The sequence below is a fragment of the Buteo buteo genome, chromosome 12 (genome assembly GCF_964188355.1).
Source record: "Buteo buteo chromosome 12, bButBut1.hap1.1, whole genome shotgun sequence".
Classification (NCBI taxonomy): Eukaryota; Metazoa; Chordata; class Aves; order Accipitriformes; family Accipitridae; genus Buteo; species Buteo buteo.
Genome location: NC_134182.1, coordinates 16,825,758 through 16,845,377, shown reverse-complemented (window position 1 = coordinate 16,845,377; position 19,620 = coordinate 16,825,758). Strand labels below are relative to the sequence as shown.

The window sequence follows — 19,620 nt, the reverse complement described above, 5'->3', positions numbered from 1 at the left end:
CACCCGCCGGCAGGGCCCCGGCTCGGCTCGGCTCGGCTCGGCTCAGCAGGGCCCGCCTCGTGGGGGGCGGTCAGAGCGGGGCGGCTCCCCCGGCCCGGCCCCTGCCCGGCCGAGCCCGGCGCCCCCGGCCCCGCGCAGCCCCCGCGCTGCCCGGCGAGGGGACGCGGCGCGGCAGCCCCAGGCGGGCATCCTTCCCCCCGCGGCGGCTGGCCGTGCCTCGGCGGGAGGGGGGCAGTTGCTGTAGAGGCTGGCAGCCCTAGTGCCCGAGGGGATGCACGTCCACCTCCGGGGCTTGCCTTCTGCTTAGCTTCGCCTGGAGGATGGGGGAGTCCCAGTCCCGGGAGAGTCACGCTGTGCGGAGAGGCCCGGAGCAGCAGGGAGCGGCTCCCCGTCCCAGTGGGGCCGCGGCCGGGGGGCACGGAGCGGCCCGGCCGCCAGGATGAAGTTCCTTGACACCGGGAAGCGGCGAGGCCCCAGAAGAGTGGCCGGGTTTACACCGAGTGCCACATCCTGCGTTATTGAACAAGACACGCTGCAGTAAAACACATAAGTAGACAACCGAGAGAATCCATTTAGAACAGTTAACACAGTCTGACTCGCTCACAAGCACACAGTGGGGGGGGGCAATTTAATTTCCCTTAAATCCATCCGAAGATTTTTATGTTCAGATTGTTGTTTAGATGGCATGAAAGGGTTCTTTAAAAGAGAAGGAGAGGGGGAAGAAACCTTTCCAGCCTCTGGCCGTTGGCCTGTGTTCGTGTGCCTCCTCTATTTTCATGTTCTGGAAAGCCAGGTTGGGGGTGAGGGGAGTGGAAAATGCGCACCTGCACTTGCAAATATGTGTGTGTATAAAGAGGAAATGTGTTTCTGTGTTTCTCTCTCTATATATATATGTACAAATAAATGTGCACGCGTTTTTCTATCTGTAGAGGGAATAGATACTGCACATTTTTAAGACAGGCAGAGCGAGCCAATTCAAAAAGTCTTTACTCGCGCAAAACGCTACTGAACGTAATAGCAGGTTATTGCAAACCTGTCTTCGGTACTTATTAATCGTCCAGATCAAATACATTAATGGATAGCGAGAATGAAAATAGGCTGAGAACCGTCTGTCGTCCTTCCAAGGGCAACGAAAACGCAGTACTGACACCGGGTCTGAACGCAACAGCGTGCTCCGTAACCTGGGGAGAGGGAGGAGGTGGGCCGGGAAGTGGGTGGGTAAGAGGAAAATTGCCATTGTCAGGAAAACTAAATGTAATTTTAGGTGGCCCACATCTGAGATGAGTAAATAAGCTATGGATCTTCTTTGCCTCCTCCTGTCTCCAGGGCTATTGTATTCCCAAAGAAATGGTGAGGGTAGGCGGGTGCCCGCCCTGCACGTGCGGGATGACCCAGGGGACAGAGGCGCAGGAGCGGGGGCTTAGCCAGCCGCCGGGCCGGGGGCACCGCGCCGCGCTGCCGCCCCCCTCCCCCCGCTCCTACCGGGGCGGGGGGCGCGGGGGCTGCGGCGGCGACCCCTCTCCCGCAGCCTAGCGCACCCCGTCCACGTTTATTACCCACCTCGTGGCGCAGATCTTCTTCCTCGGGCTTCGACGGGAGGGTCGGTGTTCTCCGGGGGTAAACGCTCCGGCCGCTTCCCAGGACGCGGTCTCCCGGGGGGGGGCGGGGGGCTGAGGGAGGGGGGGGACACCGACACCGTTCCTACGTGCCCTTTGCTTACACGGGCGTTTGTACGTATCGCACCAGTCCTGCGTAGCTGCCGGTGCGTGTGCACCTGTGCCCGTGACTTTTGGGGAGCGCGGGGAAGGCTCCCCGGCTGCTCTCTCCGCTTGAGCCCTCGCTGTTGCGCTTCCCCCCGGCGCGGGGTGCCGGGCAGAGGCTGCCCGCCGCGGCCGCGGAGGGCAGCGGGGCGGCCCCGGCAGGTCGGGGGCGGCGAGGAGCGAGCCCCGGGGGCGCGGCGGGCGGCCGGGAGCGGGGCCGGCCCGCTTGCCCAGCCCCGCCGCCGGCCGGCTGCCGAGGCCAGACCGCTGGGAGCAGGGGGAGGCAGGGGAGGGATCCTGCCTCTATCCCAGCTATTTCCAGAGCTTGGGAGCCCGGTAAACAGAACAGCCTTGCTATCTCCTCGCGCGGATAAGGCAAGAAGCGGCTTTCTTTAATAATATGATTGAAATGTTAGGGGTATGATGCTTCCTCGTTAGTAATACTGGCTTTGCATGCAGAGCACAATCCCATCCCTCTAGACTGCTTAGCCAAAACAGAGCGTAAACTCTGTAATTAGTAACGTGTTCCATCATTAAAGAGCCCTGCTGAGAATTTCTATTTAATAATGGTCTTAAATTAGTTATGATGGTAAATACTCATCTGGAAATTCAACATCTAAAACCATCTACAATCTGGAAATGCTCCAGCGTTGCTGTAATCTCCTGTAACACAGAAATGACTATCACATTCAACCATCGCATTAGAAATTCGCCGTACCGTTTGGTCCACGAATATACAGTATGGATGTGTTAATTAGGTTAACCCGTACACTGTCTGCTTCACAAATATTTAGAAATAAACAATGAAAGCTCCTTTTTAGTACGATACAGCTGGGGGGGGGGCGGATTTGACTCTCGCGGTTGGAAAGTCTTTTGTTTTCAGATAAGGTGGAACTACAGGGTCCTCGGGCCTAAGAGTTCACCAACACACGCCCACGGACGCGCACCCACTCCCGCGCGCAAACGCCACCTCGGCCGCGCTCAGCAGCTCCCGCGACACGCCGCACCAGCACCCACGGCTCCTCCCGCAGAACGTGGCTTTTATCGCTCGCCTCCCGGCTCAGGCAGGTCAATTCGTACCACACTGGGTTTTTTCCCCTTTTAAGCTGAAAACAGCTCCCTCCTTCTCTGCCGTGTGCCCAGCTGTGCAGCGGGGCTCCGTTCCGGCAGTCCTTCCAAGAGAGTTTTAAAAATAGTCCGAGGAGGCGCAAGGAAGAGGCAGCAAAAGAGTAAATAAATAAATAAATAAATAAAGCTGGCTTCCCCCCTGGCTGCAAGTGGAATAAAACTTTCGCAGATAGACTGATGCAGGTATAAATAAGTCATCCAGGTACACTTATCCCCACTGGGGATATAAAGGAAAGTTATTTGTAATAACAATAGAAAATCAGTAACTGAGATAGCTGGGGGTTATGGTAAGAGGGAGGTGAAGGGCGGGAAGTATACTTCTGTGTTTACCTAGACGTCTAAACGTTTATCCTCTCTAGCACTAACCTTTCATGTTTAATGAATGAATCTGCATTGCAGGTTGGTTTTTTTTTTTCCCTCCATGTGCCGGCTAGTTTTAAATCTGCAAGCACCACAAAGAGGCCGTGATCCCATCTGCCTATGATTCCAAATTAAAGTTCAAACGGATGGCTTACACACTGCTGATCCCGTATCATAGCCTCTTGCGACCCTTCAATTACTATTTAATAGAATTACAGTGTAAAATCCCAATAGTCTTAAAGAATGTTTTATCACAGACTGAAGAGAGAGAATATACAGACACCTCCAATGTTACTGAACTGTATTACTGACCTATTTAGATATTAAAAGGGAATATTTAGTGTTCTACAAGATATTACAAGAGCTACTTTAATCTGAAAACATGCGTATGTCTACGTATATGTGTGTCCACATATATATGGGACTGTGTGTGTGGACATTGTAAAGATCAACTCCATCCCATCAGCGAGTGCACACAGCCACGCTGCATGGAAGGGTGTGATTACCCGTGTACGCACGTACACACACTCGTGCAAACACACGTGCTCCTCCAGGCCCGGGTAGAAATCAGTGTGTTCTGGTAAACTGCCGTACTACTTTATTGTTGCCAGATATTGCTAAAGAGGGTATTGCTGTAGGAAAGCAATTTTTCCTCCACTCATTGAAACATACTCTCTAATTGACCTTATTATTAAATGAACTTCCTCTAATGATGTTTCTATGGGGACAAAAAAGCAAATATTTGCAGTAGATCTAAATGTCCCTCTAATTGCTAGTACTGGAATTAAAGTCAGTCACGGTCTGGCTTTAGATATTGCAGACCTTGACTTCCAGCGTAGTTTTCTTCTTTCTTTTTCGACCTGTTCGGCAAAGGACCTGCCTGCAGCAGGGAGGGCCGATCCTGCCACTTCATCTCGCTTACAGCGAGGCTGTTATAACCACACAGTCCCAGATATTTACAACTCCCCTTTCTTTATTCATTACTCTTTTGCATCTTTCTTCTCTCGCAGATCCCGAGGTGCCGAGCCGCTTCGAAGCCTCCTGGTCTGAAAACACCTTGCTTCCAAAATAAAAAAAGAACAGCGCCGAAAACAAAAACTCCCAGCCGTCCCTCCCGCAGACGCAGCAACACAAATCCTTTAGTATCATTTAATCATAGCTATATCCCGACAGCCCCTGCCTTTTGTCATTACCGTGCCAGAAGAGAATATTTAGCGCGATCGTCGGTAATATCCCTAGTGTTTTCTCTTCCCAACTCTTTCTCCCTCCGCCCCCCTCCGCCTTCTCCATCCCTTGGTCAGTTCGCAACTGGGCGGTTTGGTTCATTTCCCCCTTTTTTTATACACCATTTACAAACTTCTGTGTCACAGGGCTCTCCGCAGGGGGGGTGATGTGGCTACAGGCCACGGGTGCCCTCTGCATTTTGGACTCGCCTGTGTGTGTGCGTGGCAGGCTGCACACCCGCGCGTGTGTGTGTGTGTGTGCTCTAGAAAAAGGCAATGTTTGTCTGTCCTCTCCCTACACGCGGAATCCAGGCCAGTGCGATGTGGAGCTCAATAAGAAACTGCATGAATAAACACGAATAGAAAGTTGTGCTCAGCTAACCGAAGAAATCGGAGCAATACCAGGGCACCAACGTCCACATTTCTTTTCACTTCGGGCCGGGGCAGTAACCTCATCCGGGTATGCTAAAAATTAAGGGCAACGGGCAAACAGACTCAAGTCCCTCGAAAAGGCGGCTGTAATTGATCGGGCAGAGGGAGCTGGGGGTGATCGAAGCCCACGCCTGGCCGCCGAGGGCCGGCAGCAGCCGCGGCCCGGCAGCCACACAAAGGACACCCGGCCGCGCTAAAGGGCTCAGGCCGGCCCGCGGGCAGCGGCAGCGGGGAGGGAGGGGCGCAGGCAGGTGACTTCGGTGGTCTCCAGAGCCCCACGCCGGGGTGCACGCCCGCCGCTGGAGCCGCAAACCGGAGCTCGCCGGGGACGAAGGCAGCGGTACAGCCCCACGGCGAGGGGACGGGCGGCGGGGCGGGGGAGGGGGGCAGCTCTCGTCTCCCAGTTGCTCCCGGAACCGGCTGGTCCGGGCCCGACTTCCGACGGGGCGGGCGGGGCGGGGCCGTGCCCCCCGCGGCCGCGGGCGGGAGGCGGCGGTGAGGGACGGCGCAGGCCGGGGGAGCGGGGCCGCCCGGGCCGGCTCCCGGGGAGGCAGCGCGGTGTGCCGCCGGGCTCCGGCCATCTGCCTCCCGTCCTCCGGCTCGGGCTTAAATATTGATCAAGCGCACTTCAGCTTCCGAGTAATTTCATCTTAATCAACGGCCGAGCTCGGCGCGGATAATGAACTAATGCTGGAGAGGGGCTGTCGATAATGCGCGGCCAGGGGCAGGGAGGAGGCAGCCCTCCAGTTTGGCGGGGCTCGATAGGCCCTATCTTCCCGGGGCAGATGGACTTAGTGGGTGAGGAGGCTTAAACACAGCTTTTCATACATTTACACCTCAATCAGCCATTCAGATTTTTAATGCAAATCCTGAAACAACACCATTTACCCATTACGGAGCCCGGCTTTGAAACGGCCTGTCATTAGCGGCACCCTCGGTACCCCGAAACCGCGCAGACACCCGCGTCCCCCTGGATATGTGTGTGTGTGTGTGTGTGTTTGTCCGCCCCACACAAAGGCCCGCGGGCTCCGGGGGGAGGCGAACACCCCCAGCGGGGCCGGGGCAGCTCGGTCCTCCGGGTTTGGGCTGGGGCTCCTGCCAAAGGGTAACTTTTCGGGGGTGGGGGGTGGCAAATGGCACCGGCGACAGGGCCCTGCCTGGGAGGCTGGAGCCTGAGGCCAGGTGCCGATGGAGTGAGGCTGAAGGAGATCTCTGGCCTCCCCTAACTGCCACGGCACGACGGGGCGATCTTCTGGAGGCTTAATCAGGGGGAAGAAAAATCCAAACCTATCAGTGTAAGGCTCAGCTGAGGTAGATTATTGCTGCCGTCTTGACGCCTTCTAGCTACAGCTTCGAGGCGCGAAAATGAAGGAAGAGAAAGAAAAAAAATAAATCCCAAACTTTCACGCCTCTGAATCCTTTCAAGTATCAAATCCCATTGAAAATAAAGCAGGATGGGAACGACACTCCTACCAGCGAGAACCAGAAATATTGCGCTTAAAAACAATGTACTGACACCGAAGACCTCCTTCCTACCCAACCCCGGGGGTGACTAGAAGGGCCGGGTTCTTTTCTTATAAAGGCCTCTCCGCTGCCTCCTTGCCGGGGGGGAGAGAAAGAGCAGCCCCAGTTCAAGCATGAGACCCGTGAAAGGGTGCCGGCCTTTGGGGAGCCTTTTATCCCCTCCTGGGTAGTATTTCTCCCCTCCAAAAGCCGCATGGGGGAGGGGAAGAACTAGGTCCATCACACGACCCCCTTCTCCCACCCACGCGGAACACGGGAGCCCTATTGTGTCTGTTTCCCCCTCCCTCGCCCCAAGCAATTCCCGTCCGTTCCACTTTCGTACAACGGGGCGTTATTTCCTTTTAACTCCCCACTAGTGTTGGCGACGGGGCAGTGACGCCGCCGGAGCTGCCCGTGGAGAGAACCCGCTGCGGAGCCGCGCATGGAGCGAAGCCCGAGGGGCGGGGGAGGCGAACCCCGACGGGGCGAACCCTGACGGGGCGAGCGCTGCCTCGAGCCGTCCGTGTCCTTTCCCGCGGTGGCTCCCGCGGGGAAATGGAGAAGTTCCCCCCCCCAACACACACCCTACGCGGGTCTCCGCGGTTCGCGGGTGCTCAGTGGCCCAGCGTGGAAACTCTTTCCTCCCCCGGCCAGGAGGTGTCTCGGAGGGGGGGGACACACGTGCCCTCCGCGCTCGCCGAGCGCACACACGCGGCTTTTCCTCGGAGGCACCAAAGGTGTATGAACGTATTCACATATCAGCTTATTCCTTAAAATTACCCGTTAGTGGCTCGCTCTAAGATCTCACATTCTAGTGGGTTCCCCCAGATCCCCAGGTAGCCTCTTGGGGCGGGGGGACGCGAGGGGAAGCCCAGGCGCTTCCTAAGGCTTTCCGTAAACCTAGTTCAGACTTCCCCAAAAAAGGGGAGGAGGGAGGAGGGAGAGAGGACTCGGGCAACACAAAGGTAGATCGGAAGTCCAAATTAGTTTGGAAATGGTCAAGATATTCCAGGCACGTTTCTCCCTAAATCCCTGGTAAGTTTCAAAATTGTATTTTCAAGTAAAAACAAGTTTAGAATTTACCTCTCATTAATTCACGGCTGAATAATCTGCCCAGGGCAAAGCAAAACTTTAATTAAAAAAAAAAAAAGGAAAGAAAAAAAAAGATGCTGAAATACTGTTAGTCATGCAAATAAAGGCTTCTTTCAGCACATTACAATATACTCCGGATTCGAAGGGAGGAGCTGCAGCCCGCTTAGGGCGAGGAGTTTATGTTTTTGTTTTCATTTAAAGCTACAAAACAAATCCCGAAATGTCTTAACCGCTCTCTGGAGAGACTCGGCCCTGCAGACAGGCGTCTGGGGGAAGCCTTTCAGCTCGGAGTGCACAAAAAAAGGACGGGGGGGGGGGGGAGCGGGAGGGTAACGCTGGAGCCCGCGGTGGCGGAGGGGACCCGGAGGGACCCAGCCATGCCCCGTGCCCCGCGCCGGCGCCGCCGCAGCCCGGTGTCCCCGCTGCCGCCCGCAGCCACCTCGCAGGGTCGCTCGGTCCCCCCCAAATCTCCGCGGGGTGTCCCGCCGAGGCGGGGAAGGCGGGGGCCGGCCGCGGCGTAGGGGCCGCGCAGCCGGGGCCGCGGCGGGGCAGGAGGGGAGGCAAGGCGCCCACGGGGAGGGCGTGTTTTTCCGTGGCGGACAAAAACACCGACATCGCTGGATAGATAAGAAAATGGAATACTGTATTTGATTTAGAAAGTTTGTACATATAGATAAACACGCAGTTAAGGAAACAATAGTTTAAGCGTCCTACGTGGAGTTTAAGAAGAGACCCCCAAAGCTGCTATGAAATACTCAAAATAGCTTTTGCATAAGATAACTACAGTTGCACCCTAAGCTTTTTTTTTCTTTTTTTTTCTTTTTTTTTTTTCTATCGCTGAGGTCCCTTTTGAAAACCTAGCACGTCAGATCTTGACAGCTAAGTTTGTGCAAGGAACACCGAGTCAAGGAAAATAAAAAGGAGAGAGAGTGAAAGGGTGGGAGGGAGATAGACAGGGAGGGGGGAGGAAGAAAGAAAGAGTAGAGCAAATATCATATACAAGCATTTCTACACATATATTACAAACTGGGAAAATGACCGCATCATTAAGATATACATAATTCATATAAAATTTTGAAATAAAAATAAAAATCTGTTACAGTCATAACTATTCTTTTTCCACATTTATAACCAGTACCCACACAGGCAGTGACAGAAGTGTAGAAAAAAAGGTGCTTACGAATAAAATGATTGTCTGCTGAACAAAAAAACAGAAAACTGCATCTTGGCTGGACCATCACTTGGACTTAAAAAAAAAAAAAAAAACACAACAAAAAACAGAGAGAAAGGAAGAGGGAGAAAGAGAGAGAAATAGGAGCAACAAAAAGGCGATAAACATTTGTTATTTCCCTCTTCAAGGAGTTCCTTTTAATTTTTTTTTTATTTTTATTTTTGTACAAATTCGATCGGAGTTTGCATTTGTTTGTCTGGTTTCTGTTTGTTTTCCTTTACTATAGAGAATATTTTTTCCCAGATACAAATTTAATCATCATCATCATGCAAGTGGGTGAAATGCGTCCATGGAAAAGCGCAAAGGAGAAATCGTGCTTGTCCTAAAAAGAATACAATTGTCACTTTTGCTTTGTTTTTTTCTTTTTTTTCTTTTTATATATATAATAATTATTATTTCCCGCCCCCCCCCACCCCCCCGCTGCAGCACCAGCGTTTGTGACTGTTGAAGTTTTAGCTCCATCTCTTGGTGGTGGTGTTGGCTGACGGTGGTGGTGGTGGATTCTCTGATCCCTGGCTGTTTGTTTGCTATTATGTTTGGGTCGTGTTTGGCCTTTTCTTTCCTCCTGGCTGTGTGTGTGCGTGCATGCGTGTGTGTGTCCTGATTCTAGGTTGCCTCGGTTTGTTTTGCTCAGGTCGGGGAGAGGGTGCTTGGCTGTTTGGATTTGGATTTTTTGTTTGTTTGTTTGTTTTCCGATATCATACATCACATTCCGAGTCGCTGGAGGTTACCGAGAGGATGGAGGTGCCCGTCTCGGCTCTTTCTGTCAAACTGGAGACGCTGGTGGTCGGACTGGCCGCCGTGGACGGAGACTCGGCCGAGCTGTGTGTCGGGCAGCCGGGCTCTGCCAGCGACCGCATGCCGCTCTGTCCTATCGCCTGGTGCTGGAGCCTGCATCGCGCCGGGAGACAAAACAACAGCACAGCCCCTCTGAGACACCGCGGCCGCCGCCGCCGAGGGGACGGCGCCCGCCCGACCCCGCGCCCGCCCGGAGAGGGCCGCGGCCCCCGCCCGGAGCGGAGCGGACCCCCCGGCCCGGCCGCCTTCCCGCAGCGCCCCGCGGAGCCCGGGAGCGGCGGCGGGCGGCAGGGCCAAGCTGTGCGCCCGGGCCGCGCTGCCCCCGCCGCCGGCGCGGCCGGGCCGGGCCGGGGCTTCCCCGCGCCGCCGGGGCTGGCCACCTGGGGGGGGGGCACCCAGCGCAAAGACAGCGAGAGGGGTGGCGGCTGCAGCGGGGACGGGAAGGGGGGGAGAGCGGTTCCCTGCCCGGTGGTTTGAAAAAGAGGAGCAGCGCCTTCCCTTTCCCCGGGTAGCCATTCATCCCCGCTGCACCGCGGGCCTAGGAGAAAAGCACGTCTGTGTGAGCTCCTCGCACGCTTGGCCACGGCGGAAAGCTGCAAGGACCGGTCTGCAGCGGGAAAGAATCGCACGGGATCCTCATTCTGTGCTCGGGCGAATATCTGTCTAAATATTTTCCAGCGGTCAGGTAAACACTCTGGGGTCTGCGGCAGGACTGGAGGAAGGTCCTGCCCTGGGAACGCAGAGCTATCGAGAAAATGAAAAAGGGCGATTGTGGAACACGGCGCTTCTCTCCCCTCGAAATTTAAGTCCCTTTTCCATCTGAAAGCCAAAATTAGCTTTAAAATGCGGGTCCTTTCACCGTCAACACTTAAGGGTACATTGCCGTTGAACTTTTTTTTTTTTTTTTTTTGGAAGAGGCAATAAATGATTTTTAGGTTCCCTAGCGTGTTGTGAATATTCCTCTGCACCCGTTTATTCCGCTCGAAACCCAAAGAAAGCCTGATTCGAGGATAAGGGCTGAAAGTCCTGGGCTGAGCAGCTAGCCGTAACCTCTAGCGCCTAGCATTGCCAGCGTGAATAAAAAATATGCTCTTCGCTCAACTGTTTCTCACCGGAGTATTTTCTATTTAACTGCCTGCAAAGAACAGAAAAATGTACCAGCTTTATTTTACATTTCTCATTATTTTAAGTTGTCTAATTTCAGCGTCTTTGATCTTTTCTCCCATTTACAATTCCTGGTGCATTCATCTGCTGTCAACAGCGCTGAGTCAACAAAAGCATCCGTAGGCAACTTCTGTTTATTTACAGTCCTAAACTGATCTGTTTTCCATTTAATGGAAATTAAATGGCAAGGCACTTTTAGTTTACATTTCTCCAACAGAACCTACAGCCAATAGGACCAGTGCTATAATTAGGAGGAATTTAAGAGACAGCATTTACAAGAACAAGAAGTTTTGTCTACACGCTTACAGCGGTAGCCAAACTTAAATTAAAATAAAAACAGTATATCAGGCTGGATTAAGGGTCCACTTTCATTTGCAAGATAACTTTTACGGAGGGTGACAAGAAAAAAAAAGAAGGAAGGGTGCCTCGCTTTTATCATGGCAAAGCAGAAATAATAAAAATAAATAAATAAATAAAGGAGACACCGAGAGACACGCAAATAAATGCAAGCGTAAATGCACAGGAAACACACGACCGGAGGGCCCGTCCGCCATGTGGTGTAAACAGAGAAATGGGGATGGGGGAAAAAAAAGAGGTTTCCCGATCTCCTAAAGGCTTTTCTCCCTTTTTCTCCCCGAGCCGAACGGCTCCGGGCTTTGCGTGTGCGTGTGCTGGTCCCGCCGCGCAGGCAGAGGAGCACGAACAATTGGAGCGGAGCCGCCTGCTCTGCAGAAACCCGCTCGGAATCGCACCGCCCGCCTCGGCCCTTCGGCGGGGGAACCGCGCCGGAGCCCGGCCGGACGCAGATCCCGGCAAGCCCAAAGCAAAACCGGAGCCCACCGACCCGGGGCTGTGGGGTTTCCCGTCCCCCGCGGCAGCCGCTGCGGGGAGGGAGGAAGGGAGAGCCGGGCTCTGCCCCGCCGCAGCCGCTGCGCCCCGCACACACACACGCGCGCACACACGCACACACACAGGCGCGCACGGAGCTGCCCACGCCTGCGGGTGAGCCCCAGCCCTGCCCGCACCCCGGGAGCCCGTGGGGAGCCCAGGCAGAGCTCGGGGCGCGCCAGGCAACTTCGAGCCGCGCCTGCCCCCGTCGCATCCCTGCGGCTGCCGGGAGGAGACCTACCCGCTCGGCGGGGGGGACCAATTTCTCCCCGTGGCGGTGATGGAGAGGAGGAGGAGGAAAGGAGAGGCAGAGGCGCGCTGCCGGCCGGGCGGCCGCCGAGCCGCTGCGCGGAGCGCGGCCGCCCGCGGGGCCCCGCCGCCCGGCTCGCCCCCCGCCCCCCAGCTCGCCCCCCGCCCCGGAGCGGGGCTCCGCAGCCCCACTGACCTGTTTTTAGCCGCCGCTGCTCTGTCTCGTTGCCTTCGGTTTTTGAACCAGTTGCCTACTTGCGTGGGGGTGAGCCCCGTGGCCTGAGCCAGTTCCCTTTTCTTGCTGGGGTTGGGGTAAGGGTCCTGCAGGTACCACTCCCTCAGGAGGCTGCGAGTCCTCTCCTTGAAGCAGTGCGTCTTCTGCTCGCCATCCCAAATGGTCCTGGGCAGCGGAAACTTCTTCCTCACCCTGTATTTATCAACCGGCCCCAGCGGGCGACCCCTTAGCTTCTCGGCCTCCTGGTAGTGCGCTTCGAGCCACATGGCCTGCAACTTGCCGTGGGACTCCTTGGTGAATTTGTGGTTCTCCAGGATGTGGTAGAGGTCTCGGAAATTGCCCGTGTGGAAGGCCACCACCGCCCGGGCGCGGAGGATGGACTCGTGCTTGTTGATGGCCTCGCATGCCCCCGGCGCCACCGGCAGCGACCAGAGGAACCTCCCCAGCCTCTCTATGTCTCCAGTCTCCTCCAGCGTCTCGCAGACGCTGGCCACTTGCTCCGGGGAGAAGTTGAGTGTGGGCAGCTGAAACATTGACAACTCTTCGTGGGGTGCCCGGGAGCTGCCGCCTCCACCGCCGCCGGCACCGGGGCTGCAGCCCGAGCCGCTGCCGCTGCCGCCGCCGCCGCTGGCAAGAAGGAGGGAGCGGTGGTGCGGGTCGGCGGCGAAGTTTGGCAAGAAGAAATGGGTGGGATAAAGCTCTAGCGGGGACCTGAACACCATGGGATGACCGGGGAGAGGGGGAGATAAATCAAGGAGAAAAGAAAGAAAGGGAGGAAGAAGGGAGGAAAGGACACACGCACCGCGCACGCATCCACACCCGCACACGCACACACAGCCACATAGAGGCACGGGGGCACACACACACACTCTCACACGCACACGCGGACACACGCACACGCACTCACGCGCGCGCACACACACACACTCACACACGCACTCACACACACCCGGCCCCGCGCCGCCGCCGATTCAGGATTCAGTGATTCAACAGCAATCGCTCTAATGACAACAGCCTCATAATATCTCCCCTAAATCCACAGTGAGTGCAGCGCTGAAACATTTTGTTTCGCTTTTCTATTGGTCTTCTGAGTGTCGTTGTGGCGTTGCCATGGCAGCCCCTGCCAATCACTGTCAGCCCTGCCAATCATTACGGAGTACGTAAGGAAGGTTTTTACCACTTCGCCCAAATGCACGGGGGGGGAGGGAAGCGGGGCGGTTGGTGGAAAAGCCTGGGTTTTTTGTGTGTGGTGTTTTTTTTTTTTTTTTTCCTTAATCTTTGCAACTCCTAATCTCAGCACTTCCCCTTCTCTCTGTCTCTCCCCCCTCCCTCTCCACACCCCTCCTAAATAAGGGATCAAATAATGCGAAAAGCAGTGTGCACATATTTGTTGAATGGGATGAGCAATTAGAGGGTGGAATATTATTGTGATCTTAACGAGCCTCGTTAAAGCTAAAGGAGATATGGGGGGAAAGTAAATGGGCCAGGCTGGGATACACGTTCGGATAAAGGGCTCCTAACTGAGACAATTTACACATGATTTGCACGTAGTTTCACTTCATTCTGCCTATCTGAGCACTAATAGTGCCGGGGAAGAAAAGAAAGATGAGATCATTAGACCCATCCTCACGCCGGTGACCCTCCCAGAAGCAGGCACATACAGTACAAGCTGGGTTTAGCCCTAGTTCCCCGAAGAGTCCCTCTCCTCTCCTCTCCTCTCCTCTCCTCTCCTCTCCTCTCCTCTCCTCTCCTCTCCTCTCCTCTCCTCTCCTCTCCGCTCCTCTCCGCTCCTCTCCTGCCTTCCGCTACTCCCTGCCCCTCTCCGCGGAAGGAGGGATCCGCTGCCCGCGGAGTTCCGCGGCGGCTCCGCCGAGAGCCGCGCAGGACGCCCAGCCCGGACCCGCTCCGGCCGCCTCGACTCCGCGCCCGGCTCCGCGCCCGGCTCCGGCGGCGCCCCGCTCGCTGCCTCCCCAGTCCCACGCCTTGCTTCCCCCGCCCTCCCGCTCCTTCTCTCCTTCCCTTTCCCTCTCCTTTCTCTTCCCTCTCTCCACTTTGTTTTTCTTTCATTCTGGCTTTCCTCCTCCCATTCGCCTCCTCTCGCCCCTTGCTTTGTCCTGAGCCCGGCGACCTTGCAAGGCTGGTCCTCACCTCCAAACCCGCCGGGGCTTTGCACCGCACCTCTCTCTTCCCCCCGCAATTTCTGCCCCCAACTTGCACGGCTTCTGTGCGGGGAGGAGGAAAGGGAGGAGAGCAAAGCGGGTTTGAACCCAGATTTATTTTCTTTCTTTCTTTTCTTTTATTTTCTTTTTTTTTTTTTTTTTTTTTTTAATTGGGAGCAAGGAAAATCTCCGTGGTGGTTTGCGTGCATCCCTCAGTAAGACCTAGCTGGGTCGCCAGACCTTGCTACCATGCAACTATATTTATTATTAGGTATGTTGCTTTTAAGAAGATTTAATCAGCATCTTGAGCTGGTAACTCTTTTGTTTAGTTTCTGTAGCTATGGAAGTGTGATTTACAGAGATTTGTACGGGTCATGGACATCTTTCCAGACTTACTGTGTATATTTAGACAGGACTTTGCTTGGTGTTAAAAAGTGTATATTTTGAATAGGTTCACACACAGTAGCAAACAATACCGACATTGTAAAGGCATGTACAACGAGTATTGAAACGCAGCATCCAGACTTCAACTAATCTGCCCTCAATAAAGCTGAAATAATTATCCTAAGCCGCCTTTCTAGAAGAAAAATCATTGAGGAATTCAAAACTTTTTTAAAGATCTTTTCTGCATTCCGATGGAGATCGAGGGGTGAGGCTTGGAGCCCAAACTACTTTCAGACATCAATGGAGGGAAAGGGGGGGGAAGAGAGATATTACAATTAAAATGTGAAAACATAGCGTGACTTGCCCTATCCGAAGGATAATAATAATACTGCTATGGGTGGTAGAAGTTCTTTAGCTGGGCTCCAAACTGGTTGTGATCCTTTCACAGCGCAGTCCTCGTGAAATAATTCCAAGTGGCAGATGAATAGGTCCAGTTGGAAGAGCTGCTGGACTGGAAGAAGCTCGCTGTATTACACATTCATCTGATTTCCACTAAACTGTCATCGGTGAGCTACATGGCTTCATAGTCCTAATGGAAATAACTCGCCCTCTTAATTTTTAGTGATCTGCTTAAACACTTCTGTTAACAGACTTGGGGAAAACTTCCCCCCCCCCCCCCCGGCTCCTATTTCCAGTTGTACAGCTAAGGAGGGAAAGAGACTTCTCAGCCCCTCTGCAAATCGACTTGGAGGTATTAATTGGACAACAATATGTTTAGTCAAAGATTTTAATACACACACACACAAAATCTTTTTCTTTGTAATCCTTTCCTTTTATGTAAAGGATTACAGAGGGGAGGGTGGGGGGAATTCCTGCCGGAGTTTCTTAATATTTGATTCCATTTTTCTTCAAGCTGCAAATTAAACTGCCTTAAAATGTATTTCCAGAATAAAATCCAAACCGGATTTTTTTTTTTTTCTTCCTAATCTCCCAGACGATCATGCACTGGTCGTTAGCCTATAGGTTGCATCACTATACTAGGATTCCTGATGAACCTTTCAAAGCTTCAATATTTCTTTCTTTCTCTCTTTCTCTCCCCCCAGACCTATGAAACATACAACAACTGCATTTCTGGTGAAAATCTTTCTTCCGAAGCATCCTTTTTTAGGGCATTTCAATGCATGTCCACTCTGCGAGCGTGCGTCCGTGTGTTTAAAGCCAAACAAACCCACAAACCTGGTGTGACGACCGGCTAATGTCAAGGTCTCACTGAAGTCCGCTCTCCTCTCTGCGCCCGCGGACCAGCGGTCCAGCGCAGGAGCTCTGCCAGCCAGAAGCTCCTGCAAGGACGGAGCCAGCATCGTAAAATGCGTGCGCCTGTTCCCGCGGCTCGCCAACGCGGGTCACCGAGGCGCGGTGGTCGTCAGCCAGACCTCGGGAGCGGATCCGGCATTTGCCCAGCCTGGCCCGGGATTCAGCGCTCCCCTAAGCCTGTTAGGGACACACACTCATGTCCTGAAATGTGCAAGCAGATAATTGCTGGCGCTCTAGCTTTGTGTGAGGAGGCCAGGGTGTAAATGGCTTTTAATGACTGCAGCTGCTGGCTGCAAACAGTCAATGGGATCGGCTAATGCCGAGCCCGGACCCGCCGAGCCGCAACCGGGCGGGCGCAGCCGCCGGCCCCCACCGGCAGCGCGGAGCGGCGCGTGGGGCAGCGCGGAGCGGCGCGCGCAGCCGGGCGCGGAGCCGGGCGCGGCCGGCGGCAGCGGGAGCACGGCGGCGGACGGGGCTGGGCAGAGGCTGCCCTCTCGGCTGGGAAAATCCTTTCCGGATCCTGTGAGTTTGTTACGGGCAGGCGGAGGTCCCGCGGGGGAGCCCCCCGGGTGTGCGCTGCCTCGCATACCCCCCCCCCCGCCGTCCTTCTCCACTCCCGCGCTGGGGCTCGGGGGTCCGGGACGGGGACAGGCGGGGTCCCCCCCCTCGCTGCCGATAACCATCTTCTCCGGGCTGGGGAACCTGCCGTCCGTTTCCAGTCAATCTTACTTGATCCCACATGATTCATTGTTTCAGCTGCTAGAATGACATGTGGCTCTGGAGGGCAGGGGAGCAACTCCCCCCCTCCCCAAAAACTTCCCCCTAAATAAACCAGGACAAGCCTGTGCTCTCGTCTGGAGAGAGCCCTGCGAAGTTGTGAGCTTGTGTGTATGGGTGTGCGAGTGTCGGGCTGCCAACCTGGAGGACTTTTCGGGGGAGAGGAAGGGAAGCAGAGAGGGAAGCTCTTTTATTTCGCTGCTTGTTTTGATGGTCGCTCCCAGGAGGCTGCGATTTTCTGCTGCCTAGTTAGTGCCCCTTAATCCTGACTAGAGAGCGACTCAGTCGACGCTTGCAAGGGCTGATTATTTTTTTATCGGGGGAGGCAGGAGCTCAGACGGGGCTGGGGCGTAGCGGTCGAGGTACGGGCGAGCGGAAAATGCAGCACGGCGGCCGCGGCGAGGGGGAAGGCGAGGGGGGAGAGAGGGAGAGCCCGGGGCAGGTAAAGGAGAACCCATCGTGTTGGTCTTGTTAGGCTTCATTATTATTATTATTATTATTATTACTACTACTACTATTATTATTATTATATTATTATTATTATTTAATTTTTGCCAGTCGTTGGTGGCAAGCGCTGGCAATTTTGCACTGATGCTGTCTTTACAAACACATCTATCCTTCTCCTTCCTTCCCGTTTTCTGTCTCTTTCTTCTTCTGCCTCTCTTTTTAGCCACGATTTCCCGAAATAAATGAATGCGCATTTGTTGGGTATGCAAGCTGTGGCCCATCCGGCTCCCGTAATACAGCCCTGTTGATGCGATGTGTGCTGTGCCGGCCGTGCTAAGAAACAAGTGGGCAAGTGATTTTTTTTAACGGTTTGGATTGGTTTAAGAAGCCGACGGGTGTATTTTGTTACTGGTCCAAAACAGTGCTCCAGCTTCCAAGTTAAACTTTTGGAGACACCCCCCACCCCTTTATTTTGCATAAACACAGAGGCTGGAGGAGGAAAACGTGAGATACCCCGTTTTGGGGCTGTTGGGTTGGGGTTGTTTTTTTGGTAGTGTTTTGGTTTTGGTTGGTTTGTTTGGGTTTTTTGGTTTTGTTGTTGTTGTTGTTGAAAGGAGGGAGAAAAGGAGTGCAGCTCGCCTCCGCGGTGCGGTGCCGGCTTGGGAAGCAGCAAACTTTCCCGAGGAGGCGACGGAGCCGCCGCCCAGTTTGGCTGCTTCCCTGCATCCCTCTGGATCTGCTGGCAGCTCCCGCGAGCCGAAAGTTACCTGCTCTGCAGCAGCAGCCGTGCAGTCGCTTGCTCCTGAATTAAACACAACTCTTAATGATGTAGCATTATCAACAAGGGACACTTGATTGACTGATCTAGGTATGATATATGTGCTGGGCGTCTAAATTAAATATTAAGTGAAATACTTAGCTCTAATTAGAAATCGTAACCTAGCAATGAAAACTTGAAGAAACAAATTGTATGGGGAGGAGGGGACAGCCTTTAAACGCGGCAGGGAGGAAGTAGCGGTGATGTGTACAGAGGCTGGCATATTAGCAACAAGCAGCAACTTTGAAATGATTGACGTATCATTAAAGCCATCAGGCTGATTTTAATAATTCCTCTTCAAGGAAAAACAAAAAAAAGAAAGAAAAGAAAAGAAAAGGAAGGAAGGAAGGAAGGAAGGAAGGAAGGAAGGAAGGAAGGAAGGAAGGAAAAAAAGCTTGGAAACTCGCAGACAAGTTATTTATTTATTTATCTATCAGCGCGTTAGACCCGAGAGAAACATAATTAGACCGGGGGAAGACGAGGGAAGGCGGGGGGAAATCTGTCGATGAATTTAACAAATAAACGTCCAAAAAGCAGTGACCATCCAGCTCGGGGCTTCTCTGGGCGCTGGAGATGTCAGAGCTAGATGCCTTCTCCCCCGAGTGTGCCTTCCCAAGGTAAACAAGCACACAGTTGCCTCAACTTTCTCCTTTAGTACAAAGTTCCTGGTGCGACGGAAAATTTGAATATTTTATCAGTCTCTTGTAGTGACCCTCATTAGGTGGGCATCCTGCTAAGGCCCTGGCGTTACAAGAAAGCTGCCCAATCAGAGCATTTGCACGCCTTGTTAGCGATGGTTAATGAAGCTTCCCCATGCGCTCAAAGAAAGGCCCCCTCGATGTAGATTTACCTTATGTCAACTCGTTACTTCTAATGAATCGCATCAAAATTCTTCCCTGAATGGGGCCGAGGTGCCCGGACCGAGATCCCCTCCCCGCCCGGCGGAGCCCACCCCTGCCACCGCCGGCACTTTAGCGGAGCACCCGAGACCGAGGTGACCAGGGGCAGTTTGGCGGCGGGGAGGGGGACAAGAGGCCGAGGGAGGGGACGGAGCGTGCGGCCGGCAGCGGCGGGGACACCGCAGTCCGCGCGGGGGGGGCCGCAGCCTGGCCCCGGCGCCGTCTCCCGGCGAGGGCAGCGACTGCGGAGGCTTCGCCGCTGGCAGGTAGACGTTTGCTCTTCGCCTCTAATTTCCAGGCTCCCCCTACACACACCCCCACCCCCACCTCCCCGTCCCTCCGGGCTAGCATTTTAAAATCAATTAGTATTTTCAATTCTTGAGGTGAATTATTCAAACAAATGTTTGGGAGACCCTGAGGGAGAATTTGGCCGTGACAAAAGGTTTGATTAGCTTTATTTCCCCCCAAAAGCAACAAAGGCGCAGGGCTGCGAGAACAATCCGCTACATCAGGGCATGTTCAATTAAATGAAAGTCATTAGCTTCGCCGTGAAAGCACTACCTTTAAAATCAGATGGGGCGGGCGGGAAGACGGGGGTACTCTGATAATTGTGGCAGGAGGATTTAATATCCCCCTCCCCCTATACACGCAAAGCCCTCCAAAAAGAAGAAGAAGGGAGAAAGGGGGGGGGGACGACGACACCCAACAAACCAACACTTCACCCTTTAGAAATTTGTGCTCAGTCTAAACAATAGGAAGC

At 54.2% G+C, this 19,620-nt stretch overlaps 1 protein-coding gene across 2 annotated transcripts; it reads right to left on the bottom strand.

Annotated features, from left to right (window-relative positions):
* Positions 1-8,542: 8,542 nt before the first annotated feature.
* Positions 8,543-12,785, bottom strand: SIX3 (SIX homeobox 3). Of its 2 annotated transcripts, none has more exons than XM_075042033.1 (3): positions 12,025-12,785; positions 9,461-9,620; positions 8,543-9,051 (listed from the first exon to the last, which is right to left on the bottom strand). In XM_075042033.1, exons 1-3 carry the CDS (start codon positions 12,783-12,785, stop codon positions 8,950-8,952), a joined length of 1,023 nt encoding a protein of 340 aa, XP_074898134.1. In that variant the 3' UTR covers positions 8,543-8,949. The 2 variants fall into 2 exon arrangements, with proteins under 2 accessions (XP_074898134.1, XP_074898135.1); XM_075042034.1 differs by having other exon boundaries at positions 8,543-9,620; positions 12,025-12,604; positions 12,674-12,785.
* Between the last annotated feature and the right edge of the window lie 6,835 nt (positions 12,786-19,620).

Coding starts and splice junctions, on each gene's coding strand:
- SIX3 (XM_075042033.1), bottom strand. CDS start 12,785: ATGGTGTTCAGGTCCCCGCTAGAGCTTTATCCCACCCATTTCTTCTTG. Junction 9,621..12,024: donor GCAGCGGCGGCTAAAAACAG/GTCAGTGGGGCT, acceptor GGCGCGATGCAG/GCTCCAGCACCAGGCGATAG. Junction 9,052..9,460: donor CGGGCACCTCCATCCTCTCG/GTAACCTCCAGC, acceptor TATTCTTTTTAG/GACAAGCACGATTTCTCCTT.